Source organism: Haemaphysalis longicornis, unplaced genomic scaffold, assembly GCF_048455015.1.
Source record: "Haemaphysalis longicornis isolate Haplotype H1 unplaced genomic scaffold, Haemaphysalis longicornis Haplotype H1 scaffold_7, whole genome shotgun sequence".
NCBI lineage: Eukaryota > Metazoa > Arthropoda > Arachnida > Ixodida > Ixodidae > Haemaphysalis > Haemaphysalis longicornis.
In genome coordinates, this window is record NW_027526422.1 from 77,574,011 (window position 1) to 77,588,400 (window position 14,390).

General features: G+C 48.4%; 1 protein-coding gene across 3 annotated transcripts in view; it reads left to right on the forward strand.

The window, feature by feature from the left end:
* The window catches only part of LOC144144518 (uncharacterized), a 65,724-nt gene extending 62,677 nt beyond the window's left edge, over window positions 1-3,047 (forward strand). For all 3 annotated transcript variants that reach the window (XM_077675999.1, XM_077676001.1, XM_077676000.1), the window contains one exon: window positions 2,786-3,047. In XM_077675999.1, the coding sequence (XP_077532125.1) occupies window positions 2,786-2,902 (117 nt within the window). In that variant the 3' untranslated portion in view covers window positions 2,903-3,047. The remainder of the gene's footprint in view (window positions 1-2,785) is intronic.
* Window positions 3,048-14,390: the final 11,343 nt, after the last annotated feature.

Genomic DNA, 14,390 nt, shown 5'->3' on the forward strand with positions numbered 1-14,390 from the left:
GCTGTTGCAACGTTTACAGGGGATCTCCCATCGAACCCACAACTCACACCATGTCAGACAAGTCTCGTATGACGACCTATAATAGGACTCGTTTAAGGTTCGTCACAAAGATACGCATTGTGTGAATGGTCACGTGACTTCCCTCGCCCAATGGTAAGGCCACACGTACCAGGCCCCCACACACCACGATCGCGTAACTGTAAATGCCTCTTTCCTTTTCCTACCCACCTCCCACGCTCCTACCCTCTCCTTCCGTCTCGCGCCTCTAATGTAAACACAGTGGAGGTCTATTCAATTCAGTACAATTTGTCCGCGTTCCACTACTCCCCCGCCATCCGCTGAAACCTTTTATTACTGTTTGACGTCTTCGAATACCGCCTTGAGCGGTTGCTGGGAGCCCTTTTTGGATTTTTGATTCAGAACATTTTTTCGGGCATTTTTAAGACATACTTTTTACTTGCCATCTCAACAATGAAACACCCGTGCATTTTAAATAAATAATCCCTGCAGATATTGCATAAGTATTGATGTTTTGCCTCAAATACGCCTAATGTTTTAGATGAGACGCATCTCTTTACCTCGCCTTGTCCCGCGTCGTTGTCGCGGCGTAGTCCGCATCCTCGGCGCGGCAGCTGTGCGCTCCGCCGCTCTCACCGCAGCGCCATCTGTGCGTCATCGCGGTCAGCTCGCTCCCGTCGCCGTGCCAGCTGTGCGTTAGCGCGCAGCTTGCGCCCGCGCTTGCGCTCGGTTAACACATGCGCATGCGCTGCTATGCGCTGCTCACTCTTATTCCGCTGCATATAAATGCGGTAAGTGCGCCGCTACGCTCAGTCATTCCGCCGCCTGCGCTCCGATGACATCGTCCGATGATTTTAATAACGCAACGGCAACTCCCGATGCGTCGCATCTACCCCATGGTTCCCCTCGCGGGAAGACGGTGTAAATTGTTCTTTTTGCTCAACACTTTGGAAATCTTTTGTCCGTATAAACGTCTCGTTGAAAAATTCTTTTGACTTTTGGCCGCGCGGCTTAATCGAGGGACAGACAGACAGACAGACAGACAGACAGACAGACAGACGGACCAAAATTTTCGCGTTGGGTTATCCAAGAAAGACAAGAGGGATCAGCGCATGCATGGTGCCAAAGCAGCGCAAGGGTATTGTGGTTCTGGAAGCGTGCTACGCTGGTATTCCGCTGCAACGCCGCAGTTCCCGAAAAGCTAATACAGTCGAGTCCACTTATAACAATATTGAGGTGCCATGAAAATATTATTGTTATAACCGATTGTTGTTATAAGCGGGTTATGCCGAAAATAACAAAGAAAACGTGACAAACAAGAGCATTTAATGAGAAGAACATGATAAACAAGTGCACTTAATGAGGGGGAAGTTGCTTAAACTTTTCACTTTTTGGCAGGTAGAAAACCGTAAGCAGTCAGCTTCGACTGCTTACTGGTCATCTTATTGACATCTTTTTGCAAAGCGCCCAACTGCTGCGCGTGGCCGAGCGGAAGGTTTTTAGCAAACACAAAATCGCGCAGGGAGTCGATCATTTGCAACGCTTCCTGATGCGACACAACCTGCATGGGTTCCGGTTCCTCCTCGTCGTCACTGCTGTCGTCTTCCGCGCCGGTGACCGCAGCGACGATCGCCTCGTCGGTGAGGTCCTCATTTGTCGGTGAGGTCCTCATTTGCCGCGTGCGAGGCCAAGTGCGCTATCGCCTGGCCGCCGCGCGTGTGCTCTCGTGCCCTTTTGCGTAATAGGCGGGGTTGGGGTGGCATTGTCGCAGCGTTTTTGCATTTTTGTTTCGTTCAGGGTTGGTTCCAGTGCCCACATTTAATTGTTATAACCGATATTGCATCATGACAGAATTGTTATAAGCGGTTTATTTTGCCCTAGAATACAATGAAAAGCTGACGGTGCCGCGGCTGTCCATTATTATATCCGATATATTGTCAAAACCGGTATTGTTATAAGTGGACTCGACTGTAGCTGGTGGGCCGGCGCAATGGACACGCTTTGCATTCAAGTAAACCAGGCACGATTGCTTGCGGCAGCCGTACGCATTTTACAAATGATCAGAAAAGAATTTGCGCTGGTTGTTAATTTATTCAGAAAATCTGGACTGGGAGTAAGAGGCAGCCGAGAGCAGACTTGTGGTATCGGCCTTTCCTTTTCCTCACCTACACGTGCTGCGGTTATCAGCGACTTTTCCAGGGAACTAGAAGTGAAGCTGATGCCAACGGTCGCAACGCAAGCGCCTACCCGCGAGAATTGTTCGTGTTTGTTTCTTCCTTGCCCAGAGAAAAATACGATGCTTGACGTCGGATGGAGCAAACACTTAAATAGGATGTTTTAGAAGTATATCTGCTGGTTTGAAATCTCAACGTTGCCCACAAACCGGATTAAAAAAATAACAAGTGTAATAAAATTGGTTATTAGAAAATATTAGATACCACTGCGCTGGCAAGACAAACCCAAACGAAAATATTTTCTCTTCACGCTTCTGTTAAGCACCACCACAATCAGAAGATGCTCATTATATCAGAAGAGATGTGCGAAATTCATAAAGACAGCCTTGGTTTCAAAATGTGAAGTTGGGCTAGTTAATCGCAGTCATCTTTTTCGCGCTTCTTTCCAGGAGCGTTACTTTCGCTCATCGTTATAAAATATGCTTTTAGGGTTATTACCCTACCGAGAAAGCGTTATTGTGATGAGAAGCAAACATTACTTGCCAAACATATTGCGATGTTTTGCTCGAACATAACCATTTTATTTTTCTCAGTTTCGTTTCAGAAATTGGCACTGCTATGTGTTCCGGATGTGCTCCACGTACACGATTGGACAATGCTTTGAAGGACGCTGCATTTATACCAGCCAGAGCTGGGATATGCAACTCTAATTGCTCGAACACTCTACCTAACAATGTGGGGAAGCAAAACAACCATCAGCAACAATTCCAGGGCAGGCAATCGTGTAGACCATGCGAACTTCATCATCCAAGAAGGCGTCTTTGAAAATAAATAACGTAATAAACATCCTTTTTGCCTGAGAGACTCGAAAACTGTAGAGAGCAGGCAAAGCCTACTGTTAACACTAATTGTGGCGTGACTTAGTCGAGAGCATTACGCCAATACGCAACATCACGTCATTCGAAATATTGAACCTTTTGTCCCTCAAAGCAGTTCTACTTTACGAGAAACAATAGTGTGTCGTCTCCCAGTATTGTGCGATTGAAGGGGAAGATTTAAAATTTCGCCATTGTTCCCCCGTATTGGCAAGTTATCGCGGAAAAAGACGAAATTACACCGCGAGTATTTTGACGCCCTTAGAAATTGCACGGTCAAACAATGTAATAAAAAGTTCCGCAATTAGTGTCTCCAGAAACCAAGATGACACATTACCCGGTGTATACAGCCATGCTCATGGGTAAGTTCTTGTTTTGTTAGACGATGCTTTCCGTAGAAAACAATACGACTTGAATTTGGCCCTACGGAGCAGCTTGGCACAACACAGTGACCCAGACTTGGTGTGTCTTGTAGAGAACGAGGGTGCATTTGTAGGTTACGAAGCAAAACTATCTCATATTGCGAAATTAGGCACCTAAGATGTGGCGCTACGGCTGAAGCAACTCAACAGTTGTTGACATTTATAGGGGGGTAAATTATGAATGCTAACATAGATGCTAATACTGTTTTGAATTTCGGGCACAACTATCTCGTTTTAAATAGTTAGATTTCAAATTCCAGTTATTTTGCGGTGGCCAACATATTAAACAAAACTGGCCTTCCGAGTTACGCTTGGACATCGGAACCCTTTATTAGGAATTTATAATGTTATAACTTGAATAAACTCTGCGTAAAATTTGTATTCTATTGCTCCGGTGGGAAGGTATTTGGATGAAAAAGGTGGATTGTCTTCATGGTTCATCTAGGTAACAGCTCACCTTTATTTCCAATTATGTTTATAGCTTGTCGGGATAGCCCGTGTAAACTATACCCATATCGCATGAACTACTTTCAACTGAATAAGGGGTTGTGACCGGTAATCATCCCTATAGTGCATTTTCCCGCCCGAAACTCCTCTTCATTGGGAAGCACGAGCCGCAAAACAAGCGGTACATGACGACTAAGAAGGAATAACCAGCAACTCGAAAAAACCACTGTGCCTTGAACCTGGTCATGTTGGTATAACTGAAATTAAACTTATCTATCTCATCGTCACCGCATGGTATGACTGGATGGCATATAAAGTTAATTTTATAAGTCGGTCATTATTGATACACTCACACGTCTGTTTCATTCGCAAAATAACAATGCCTTTATTACAACTCTTGAAGGCCCGTTCTTGTTCTTCACAAGCGGTTTGTCTCCGGGAAACCTAAATGTGCATTCTATAAACACCAAAAGGAGGAGAGAGTCTGACTTGTTGATGTTCAAAGAGGCAGTGCTTTCTGTCGGGGTAAATGCATAGTGTGCCAACAGATAAAGGGTTAAAAATAATTATTAGTGCAGCTTAGTTAATGTACATGAGTTACCTTCAATGTGACCGTATGTTTCGTCTGGCAGTTTATCGTGAACACATTATAGGCCGGCGAACAAAATACTTTATCTCACTTATCATAAGCCTGTGAAGTAACGTCCCAGTATATTTAAGATAATCAAGGTTTATGACGGGTTCGTAGAGAATGAAAGCAAGAACAAAAAATAAAAAGTCTTTCGCGCAAAACGACAAAGCTGCGGACATGTATGATTGGAAATACGCTGGAGTCGCTTAAACAACGGTGAAACATGGCGTTTTTGGGAAAGGGGAGAGTCGGAAAAAGACGCTTTTTAAATTGCTAGTATTAAGCGATGATTTACCTCCCTTTCTGGGGTGTAGAAAAATACGTAACAGAGAAATTCAGGGAGTGTGGAGAGAATTTTTTCTATGACCAGTTTATTTCCTTTCACATAATTAAGGAGCATTCCCAACTCTAACAGGTGTTTGAGATTTCCTTTGCAAGACACGGTGCGGAATTGCATGTTGATATGAAACAAACCGAAGACGGTGTTGTCGGCGTTCGATACGAAAAAAAAATTAATGCTGGGCAGTCGCACGATTTCTCCCAATTAGATGCAGGACCTGTCTATCAGAATCCCGATGACTGCACTACGTTCTAAGAAATAGATGTTTCCCCGGACGATGCCTATATTTGTCGCACTTGCGGTGATTGTTGAAAGGCTTGACCACAACCGAAAAGATGAATACTAGTATAGGGCATAAGTATAACGTCATACTTTGTTCTCGACGCCTCTACAATCATAATTACTGTACGTGTTGGCGGGAAATTAGAAATCCGCAACATCCACCGCGCCCACAAAATGCTCACTCGCATATAGTTACAGAAGCACAGGATGAAGAGTTGCCCTTTTCTCGTAAATTATTTACCGCATGCTAGCTGAACTTGGCAGGTCCTAGTGTTACCATCCTTTTTTATGTACGCTTCCCCAGTTGTCCAAGTTTCCGTAAGTCACAGGCATATGGCTGACTCCGTCCCTCGGTAAGAGTGCAATCGAAGTTGTCGCAGGTTTCAGCTTGAAACACGCGCACGTTTAGCAGCGTCAGATTACTTCCTTCGCCCATTGGCGGCCTCGAACTGCCTGGAGCTACTCGCGTATTTCAGCGAGAGCGTTGCTGACTACACTGTGAAGAAGTTGCCCATGAGCGCTGTCAATGGTATGGGTAGAACAGTCATTTCCGAGGGCCAGAAGTTGTCGTTTATATTCTTTTGAGGAGAAGTTGAGATTTGTTCCTTTTTTAAGGTAAACCCTTCGAGGAAAAGTCCCCAAAAGCATGTGAGGTCGCGGCACAAAGTACACGAAATCGAATCGATCTTGAGGCCTCTTGGAGGACTTCACGGTGCGCCGCGTAGGGGGCAGGATCTGGACAAAGCGTCCGCTTTAGCACTTCTTCTGTGCGGCTGTCCTTCTGGTATTGCCTCTACGCCTTGGGGGATGCCCTGATCGCTTCTTCGTTTCGATAAAGTCGACGAGGCAACCAATCATGTCTCGAAAGGGCATTCTCGCGGTCGTCTGCTGTAGAGACTGGCGTGGAATTACATCGGAGTTCTACTTCAAGGCGCCCATTTTCCAAACCAATTTCATATTTTAGCTTGCGATCTTCATCGGGATGCTAGTTCAGAGAGTTCTTGAGACCAACAGTGTCTACCTCCTGAAACCGCCGAAAAGAGCAAGGGAAGTCTTCATGGTCATGCGCGTCACTGCGGGGAACACACACGAGGGTGCTGTCTTTGCATGTATTGCTTTCTTGTAAGGTCCATTTCAGGCTTGTATTGACAGCAACCAAAGCAGAATTCATTTCTTCCCGCTGTACCTGGCTTGTTTCTAGAATGAACTTCCATATCTGGTCGGACCCAACGGGAAGGTTAATCATTTGTTTAAACTCCATTCCTGCGAAAGCGATGGTGTCAGCCAGTGGCTTCCCTCCGGCGACCAGGCGTTGCAGAAGCGTGTTACCGTGCGAAGGGTCGCCCTTTTAAAGTGACATTAAACTTCTTTAAGGGGCCGTTATCGAAAACTCTGCGGGTGTAGCAGCAATGCGACATTGCTGTTATCCATGCCACAAACGTCTGCAGTAGTACGTCGCTGGCGAGTCGCGGGATGGTTGATTTGCGTGTGTTAACGTGCGTCGCTGTATGCCACATTTCTGCAGCCGATTCCGATGGTTTTCCGGCGGTGTCGGCGGCGCACATCGCGGTAGGATGCCGTCGCTTACATGTCCCTCACTGGACCGTTTTGCGGCAGCTCCTTACTAGATGACCTTGGTGGTAGATTGAAAGCGTCAGCCGTAAGTTGCTAAGCCGGTTCGCTTGCTAGACCAAGTAATGCTGCTAGGACACTTCTTGCTTCTGTGGTCTTTGGCGGATACGAAAAAAAATTATACCATCTCCCCGAAGGGAACTATGTGGTGATGCAAAGCAGAATTGTTGGCGCCCATTAAGCTCATCGGATGGTGCAGCGTGTCTCAACCGAAGCAGCAACTGAGAAAGCGGCGCGCGGACCGGCTTTTTTATATAGAGCAGATGGAGTGGAGAGGAGGAGATGAGAGAGGAGACGCGCATGACCGCTTATCGCGCAGCTGGCGTGTTGCCGTTATGTTGAGTGATCTGGTGTTTAGTAGCGCGAGAGGGAATTTCACATCCGGGGCCACACTGGTTGGAAATGCACGCAAGTACTGTTGCGTTACGGTAAGTAGGTGGTGGTGCTCGAGGCTCCGAAATTCGTCCATCATGTTCTTGTCGATGTTGTCGTCTCTGTGGTTGAATCGGTAGTCTCCGTCAGCGTTGGGGAGGTAAAGGTTGTTGACGTTGCTGCACCGGCTGAGAGCAACGTACACGCCATCCTCTTCGCACCTTTGTCTTTTTCTTTTTATTCGTCTTCAGCGGTTCCCCTACGGGAAGATGACGACGGTGGTTGAACGCAAAGCTATCTCGTAATGGATTCTTTGGTTGGCCAGTCCCTAGGGGCATCCTGCCACAATCATCATCAGAGGCGCTGCGGACGGGGCACGGACGCGGGACATACCCCCGAGCAAGAGACGCAAACGCCCTCCTCTAATGTTTTCAGTTCGTCGTTTCTATTGACGTTCAGCATTCCGTGCCTTCGCTGTATCAGTAGCTTCTTGATGTAGTTTGAATGAGTCAAGGACATAAGGCGCATTCGTAGCACTTGCTCCTGTCTCGGTTTTGTAGCTCAGTGGGAAGAGCGCCGCGTACCTCCCGTTGCGGCCAGAGAGTCGTGGGATCTAAACCAGGCGCCGCTAACTATTTCTTCTTTTATAGTGTAGGGGGAGAGGTGCGGATAACGGACGGACGCCGGACATAGCTCCGAGCAAGAGTTGCTTTGGATCTAAAAGCAAGACGAAGTCTGAGCCTTCCTATGCAGGATGGCAGCGTTCGGAATATACTGCTGCTTCTTGAGCCTTCGGTCAGCCTCCTCAATTCGCCCAGGCTTGCTGATCTGGAAACCTCATTCCCTGCACTCGACGACCACTCGTAGGAAAGACACCAGATGTTCTATGTCCTGTGCTGAAGATTGCTGACTGCTCAATGAAGCAATGCTCGCAGAAAGGCTCTGGTGTTTGAAGTAATCGACCATGATGTCGCCAGGTATCACCTTTAGGAGCACGTCATTCAGCATAGCCACGCAAGAAGAAATTTCAATGACCAAGCTTTCTAGTCCTCGTGGGTTCATTTGCAGGCTGTCGTACAGCTTCTCTTCCTGAAACCGACCACGTTGCTGGCTGAATCGACAGGCCTAAGCTTCCGTAATTTTCGAAATGTTTCTGATTGATCACTTTGGAATTGCCAAAACGACTCTTCAGGATATCAAGAGCCCCCTGCGAGCACGACTCTTATACTTGCAGGCCATCAACGGCTCCAGCAGCAGCTCCGCCAAGTAGGGAAACCAAGTAAGGAAAGCGGTCAGTAATAAACCGATGGAGGTTCTCGTGAAGGGAATGTCGAACTATGTCCTAAAAGGGTTGCAACCGCGTTATTGCTCCGCCAAAACGCAACTGCTCTAGCTTCGAGAGAAGTGCTCCAAGCTCACGATTAGGTGGTATGGGTTGTCCGGTAGATGTCCCCGCTGTGCGGTCTCCGTTGGCGTCATCCAATGGAGGAGCAGTTTGGAGCGTCGAAGATGACTTCAACAACTCAGTGGGATGCTCGAGTAATATCACTTCGCTGGTCGTTGCGTCGTCATACTCTATGACCGAAGCGTAGTCTTCTGCTGCTTGTTCGTCAGTCAGGTGGGCGTTAGGTGCGGACAATGCTGCATTACTCGCTCGAAGACGGCCGTGAAGAACACGAAGGGGCGAAAGGTACAACTGCTGAGACTCGAGCAGCTGGTCCACCTCGCTGATGATTTTCCTGTTCATAGCCCGCCGTGACGCGCATTCGTTCTTGATTCGATCCATTCCGGTCGTAGGGGAAGACAGGCTCACTAAGCTCGTGAGAAAAAGGCTCGCCGCAATGCTGGCTTGCTCCCCGGGTTTCGGTATCAATAATACAAAAACGGAAAGCCCTTTTTCAAGGTTTATTGGCGGCGTAGAAGGAGCGAAGCTCAGCCGTCCACGTGGATACAACCGCAGCGTTCCTAATTCAATCCCGTGCACACGCAGTCTCCGTGCATGAACGTGCCACTTCGCTCTCGGCGCCTCAACAATCTTGAAGTGCAGAGGTGCGCTGCCTGACACAAAAACGTAGAAGAGGGTGAATAACACAAAAACAGACAAGGTGAGGCGCAACAAATAAGGTTAGGTGTTTTTGCGTTATTCCCCCTGTTCTACGTTCTCGTGTCAGGCAGCGCACCTCTGCACTTCAAGATGTTAAAACACCAACTAGCCCAATCCCAAGCCTTTTTGAGCCTCAGAAATACTGTGGATGCATGTTGGCGGCAAATTACAAATACGCAACATATTTGTAGTCTTAGGGGTTGCGATAACTTCAAAGCTGGAGACGTCATACATAGAAAAATGCGAGGGGGCGATATTTGGCGTAGGCCCCTGCTAAATTATTAATAGTGGGCCTTTTTTGTGGCATGAATGTTAATGTCAGTGGCTGTTTTGATGTACAGTTTCTTTAATTTGAGTTGCTGTGCTGTGGTATCAGAAAGATAATATGTGAAAGAAAAAAAATATGCGACAGGGCCAATAAAGGTGGTTTCGATGGACCGGAGGCGGGGCGTGGAAGGTGTGGGGTATCGGGGGCAATCTGTGGCTGGAACAATGCTCGAACGATCTGTGAGGAAGTAGAGGTTTTCGTTAAGGTCTTGTTAGGGAAGATTTTTTGAGCCCAGGTAAAGATACTAAAAAGGTGAGGCGGCCTAAATCTGGGAGCGCTATACGAAACGTCTGTCGTTCTCAGGTGTCAGATGTGGTGCTGGTTTGTTTTCAAAATCACCTACGGGGAAGGCGGCATTTCGATGGATTGATTTAGGCTCCACATCAACGTTTCGCGGGTTCTAAGAAGTGGTGTGCTGACGGAAACCTCTTCGCTGGATAATGTTTCCCTCCGAATGTGGAGTGTTGTTGAATACAAAAATTGGCCGCGCATCTGATTAAATCGCAGCAAATGTCGTCAAAAGACTATAGTCTTCTGCCACCTCTGCAATGTAACTACCTCCCACCCACGTCTCACTCTGTTTCCCTCGGGTCTCGGTCCACGCATTGGACGCTTGCGGAATTCCATTTTGCCGCATTTCGCACTGCTGCGCCTTCTGTTGGGAGTGTTGGGACTAGGCGCTGGAGCCCTCGACCTCGGGGCTCGGGAACCAGCCTTGTTTGCAATATCTGATTAAAACATTGTTTTCAACACGTTCTTTTACTTGGCTCTCGCAAAAAAAAAAGAGCGCACATATACTTTTATTTAAAAGGGCATGGCAAGCACCAGCTATGTAGTGACGTTTTTTTTTCGGGAATAAGCCTCATATTATATTTTTGATGGAAAATGGGCATAAGTATACAGCATGTTCCTAGATGTATAAGATCAACAATATTTTTCCTATATAGACGGCAAGCTCAATAATTGATGTTAACTTTTGTACGGGCAGCTGAATCGCGGTGCACTCAGACAGACAGACAGACAGACAGACAGACAGACAGACAGACAGACAGACAGACAGACAGACAGACAGACAGACAGACAGACAGACAGAATTTTTAGATGCGAACAATCGCATTATCGGGGCTATGTCCCTCCCTTGTCGTTGTCGTTGTTGCGCCGTCCACACCCCCACTGCGCATGCTCGGCTTGCTGAACGCCCGGTGGTGTCCTACCCTTCTATGGCTATCGAAAGATGGGAAGTTTTAGACGGGAATGCGCCCGGCCACTCCGGCCAGTTGCACGCGCATAGAGTTAATAATACTACACCATAGAGTTAATACTACTTATTACAGTGCTACTGACTACAGTGTTAAAGGGACACTGAAGTGAATTTGTCAAGCTCCCGTTTTTGCTTGCACTGCGTAGACTGGCTCAAATTAGCACACTTTTCATCGTTTATCCGGTTGACAAATCGGTAATTATCTTACAAAGCGCGAAAGAAGAAAAACTACCATGCGCGGTTTGCGGCGGCCACACCAACTAAAGCTGTGACGTTGGGAGGAGGGGGCACCGTGATTGGACGATGCCCAAGGTGAGCAACCAAACAAGTTTCGGTTTCGGTTTCGGTTCTGTAAAACACAACCGGTGGCGTTGTTGGATGGGCATTCTCAATAACTCAGTAATCATCGTACCGCGCTTCTGCCATGTTGTCAGCTGTAAAATTCATAATATAAGCCTCCCACGACAGCTTGGAATCGTAGCATTCACTAGCCGAGGCCTACGCAGTGCATGAACGCCCTCCGCGTACCCGCAGACGCCCAAATGCCATGCGCTTTTCCCCCATATTTGGAGCTTGCCTCACTCATGCCTGTATCGTAAAAAGCGTGTTCGCACCAGGCCAAGGGTCTGTTCATTCTGGCCTGTGCCCACTGCCCGCAAGCAGTCGGTGCTTATGGCAACAGCACGCCAACGAGAACTCGCTAGCGCGCCAGTGCCAGCCTGCGCGCGTTTTGTTAACTAGTTCGTGGAGCCATGAACGTTGCGGCCTAAAAAGTGCACTCAGTATAGAGAACATCGGCGGAAAACGAAAAAGTTAACTTTATAAAAAAAAAGAACGCACCCGCGGGGATTCGAACTAGCGACTTGCAAAGCACTTGCGGTGACATACCTAGCGCTCCATACCACTCGGCCACGGGGTGAGCTACGCTGACCTCGGAAATGTAAGGTATATATTGTATAACAAATTTAAACTTTTATTTAGTTTTGGCATTTCAAGCAGCTTAGGTGACTATTTGTTGTTTTGCGCTCGTGCAGTAAGCTGTCCCCAAGTTTCCACAATATCTCACGTCTAGCCATTGCATTTTTTAAACGGAAAAACGTTCGCAGATGCGTAGTCGTGCTGCTGACCGCTGTGCTTGTTCGCCCAGCGCAAAAAAGTGCTTCCCGCACCATAGTTTTACGCTGCACGGTAAAAACATCAGTTGATTTTATTTCCTTAGTACCTATATTGACTTCGCTGTCTCTTCTCCCGCCTGCAAGAGGGGCGTACCAGTCAGCGAAGCGTCGCATGTGCGCTTGTGCAGCGCTTGTGGGAAGCGACCTTGACTTGGAGCTAGATACAGTGTACAAACTAACCAAGTAAAGAAAGGCAGATTCTTCCATTCACAGACGTGTCCTGGCTTCGTTTCAACTGAGCGAACGAATTGCGACGACCCGTCGGCGGCCGGCGGACGAAACGCTGGGCCGACTGACTCTGTCTGAAGGCCGGGGAGCCGTGCAGTAGCGCAGCCAATTGCGAGCTCGGCTCCTCGCGACGTCACACGAAAACGCCACAGAAAATGGGCGAGCGTAAAGAGAGGAGGACAGCATTTTCGAATTAATTTTTCTACTAAATAAAATCGCGTAAAGGCGCCCAGAGTGGTCGAAACATGGCCTGGGGACTCCGGACTACAATTTGCGCTAGTAATCCCGCAATGTTTACATATCACTTCAGTGTTCCTTTAATGCTACAGCGCATGTAGTGTCAGTTCCGGCGCTCGCGACACCGCGGCTCTCATGTTCCTTCGCAAGAAAACCTAGTTTCCCGCACGCACGCGTACAGAGGTCACGTACGCAAACGTGGAATGTATACGTATCCTACGGCCATGTAGTTTGAAACCCTTTTAGCTACACGTAGGCGACGCAATCCACGCGGGGGCCTTTGGATGCACGCGCTGTAGGCCCACAGCCTCGCGTTGCTCCTAGCGCCATCTACTAGCCGACACAGATACTGCTCGTGATCTGTTTGATTGTGGGGTTTACGAGCCGACGCAACGCAGGCGATGAGGCGCGCCGTAGTGGAGGGCTCCGGATTAATTTTGACCACCTGGGGATCTTTATCGTGCGCCGAAATCTCGTCCACACGGGCGTTTTTGCTTTTCGCCTCCATCACAAAAGCGGCCGCCGCGGCCTGGAATCGAACCCGCGACCTCGTGCTCAGCAGCGCAAACTGCTCGTGATCTCGGGAGCCCGTTGGTATGACCACGACGAACGCTACTTCGTCAGGCTTAAGAGCTGAAAAATCGCCCTTCTATCTGAAAAAGAAAAGCTGTTTGACGATATAAACTTTATGTGAGGGTAAGAATGGGCAAATTTAATGCGAAATCAACAGTTTAGAACAGGATATCGCACCGAGGGATTAGCGAAGAGGCTGTTTTTGCTGCGAAACGGGAAAGTAGGGCGCCCCGATGTTGGTCAACTGTACGTACGGAAGCAACCTGACCGCCGCAATGTAAAAGTTCGAATGTCACGTACAGGGGGGATTAAAAGAAATGCGAACAACGGAGCGCCCAGCCTCCAACGCATGCTGCACCATCTGGCTGCAAAGTCAGTTAACTGCGCGCATGCGCACCTCTTTGAGAGCGTTCGAAACTGTAGCCTACATTATTGGGAAATGCTTGATCCAAAAGCGGCGCCGGTCGCTCATTTTGAGGCGCCTTTTCACGCTGCGTCGGCACTGAGCGGGATGATCGTCAAAGGTTGTCATACCAGCTGTAATTAGCCTTCTGCGCGCTTGGCTCCCGAATGTAGTATATAACACTGTGCTCAGTAGCGACAGAGTGTAAAAAATACGCCTCAAAATAAATCACCTGCTTCTTTATCAAGCACTTCCCTAGCAGTAGGCCGATCTCTCAAACGCTCTGGAAGAACTACGCACCTACGCATGCGGGCAGTTAACTTACAGTCCCACCAGTCGGTGCGGCATGCGTCGGAGGCTGTGTGCTCCGTTGTTCGTATTTCTTTTAATTCACCCTGTACGTCCTTGAGACCATCGGCTCTTGTATTACAAGAGGCGATGGTCAGACTGACGTAGGCCGTTTGCGTTCTGAGCATGTACACTGGCCACCCGTAGAAGTTCTACGTACGTGACCCTAAAACTGTCTATCGGCTTGCTCGCGTGTTCATGACAAAGCGCTTACGCGCAGGCATGCAAGGATTTTGCGAGCACACATCGCACTCTGTCGCAGCATGTATAACAATATGGAGAGGACCAACTTGCGATGTTGCATGAAGTGACTATTTCAACCCTCCTCGTGCAGCACATTCATTGCTTTCGAAGTGCAGCCCTGCATACCACGCTGGCGGGTCATCATGGTCTCGTGCGATCAGTCAGTCGCCCGCCCGGCCAGGGCTGGCGGGTACACCGCCTGTGTCGGCGTTCTCCGCAGGCGCGACAGATCGTCCCCATCACTGCCGACGTCTTGCGCACGCATGCATGTTTGGCGTGCACGGTGCAGAGGGCAAA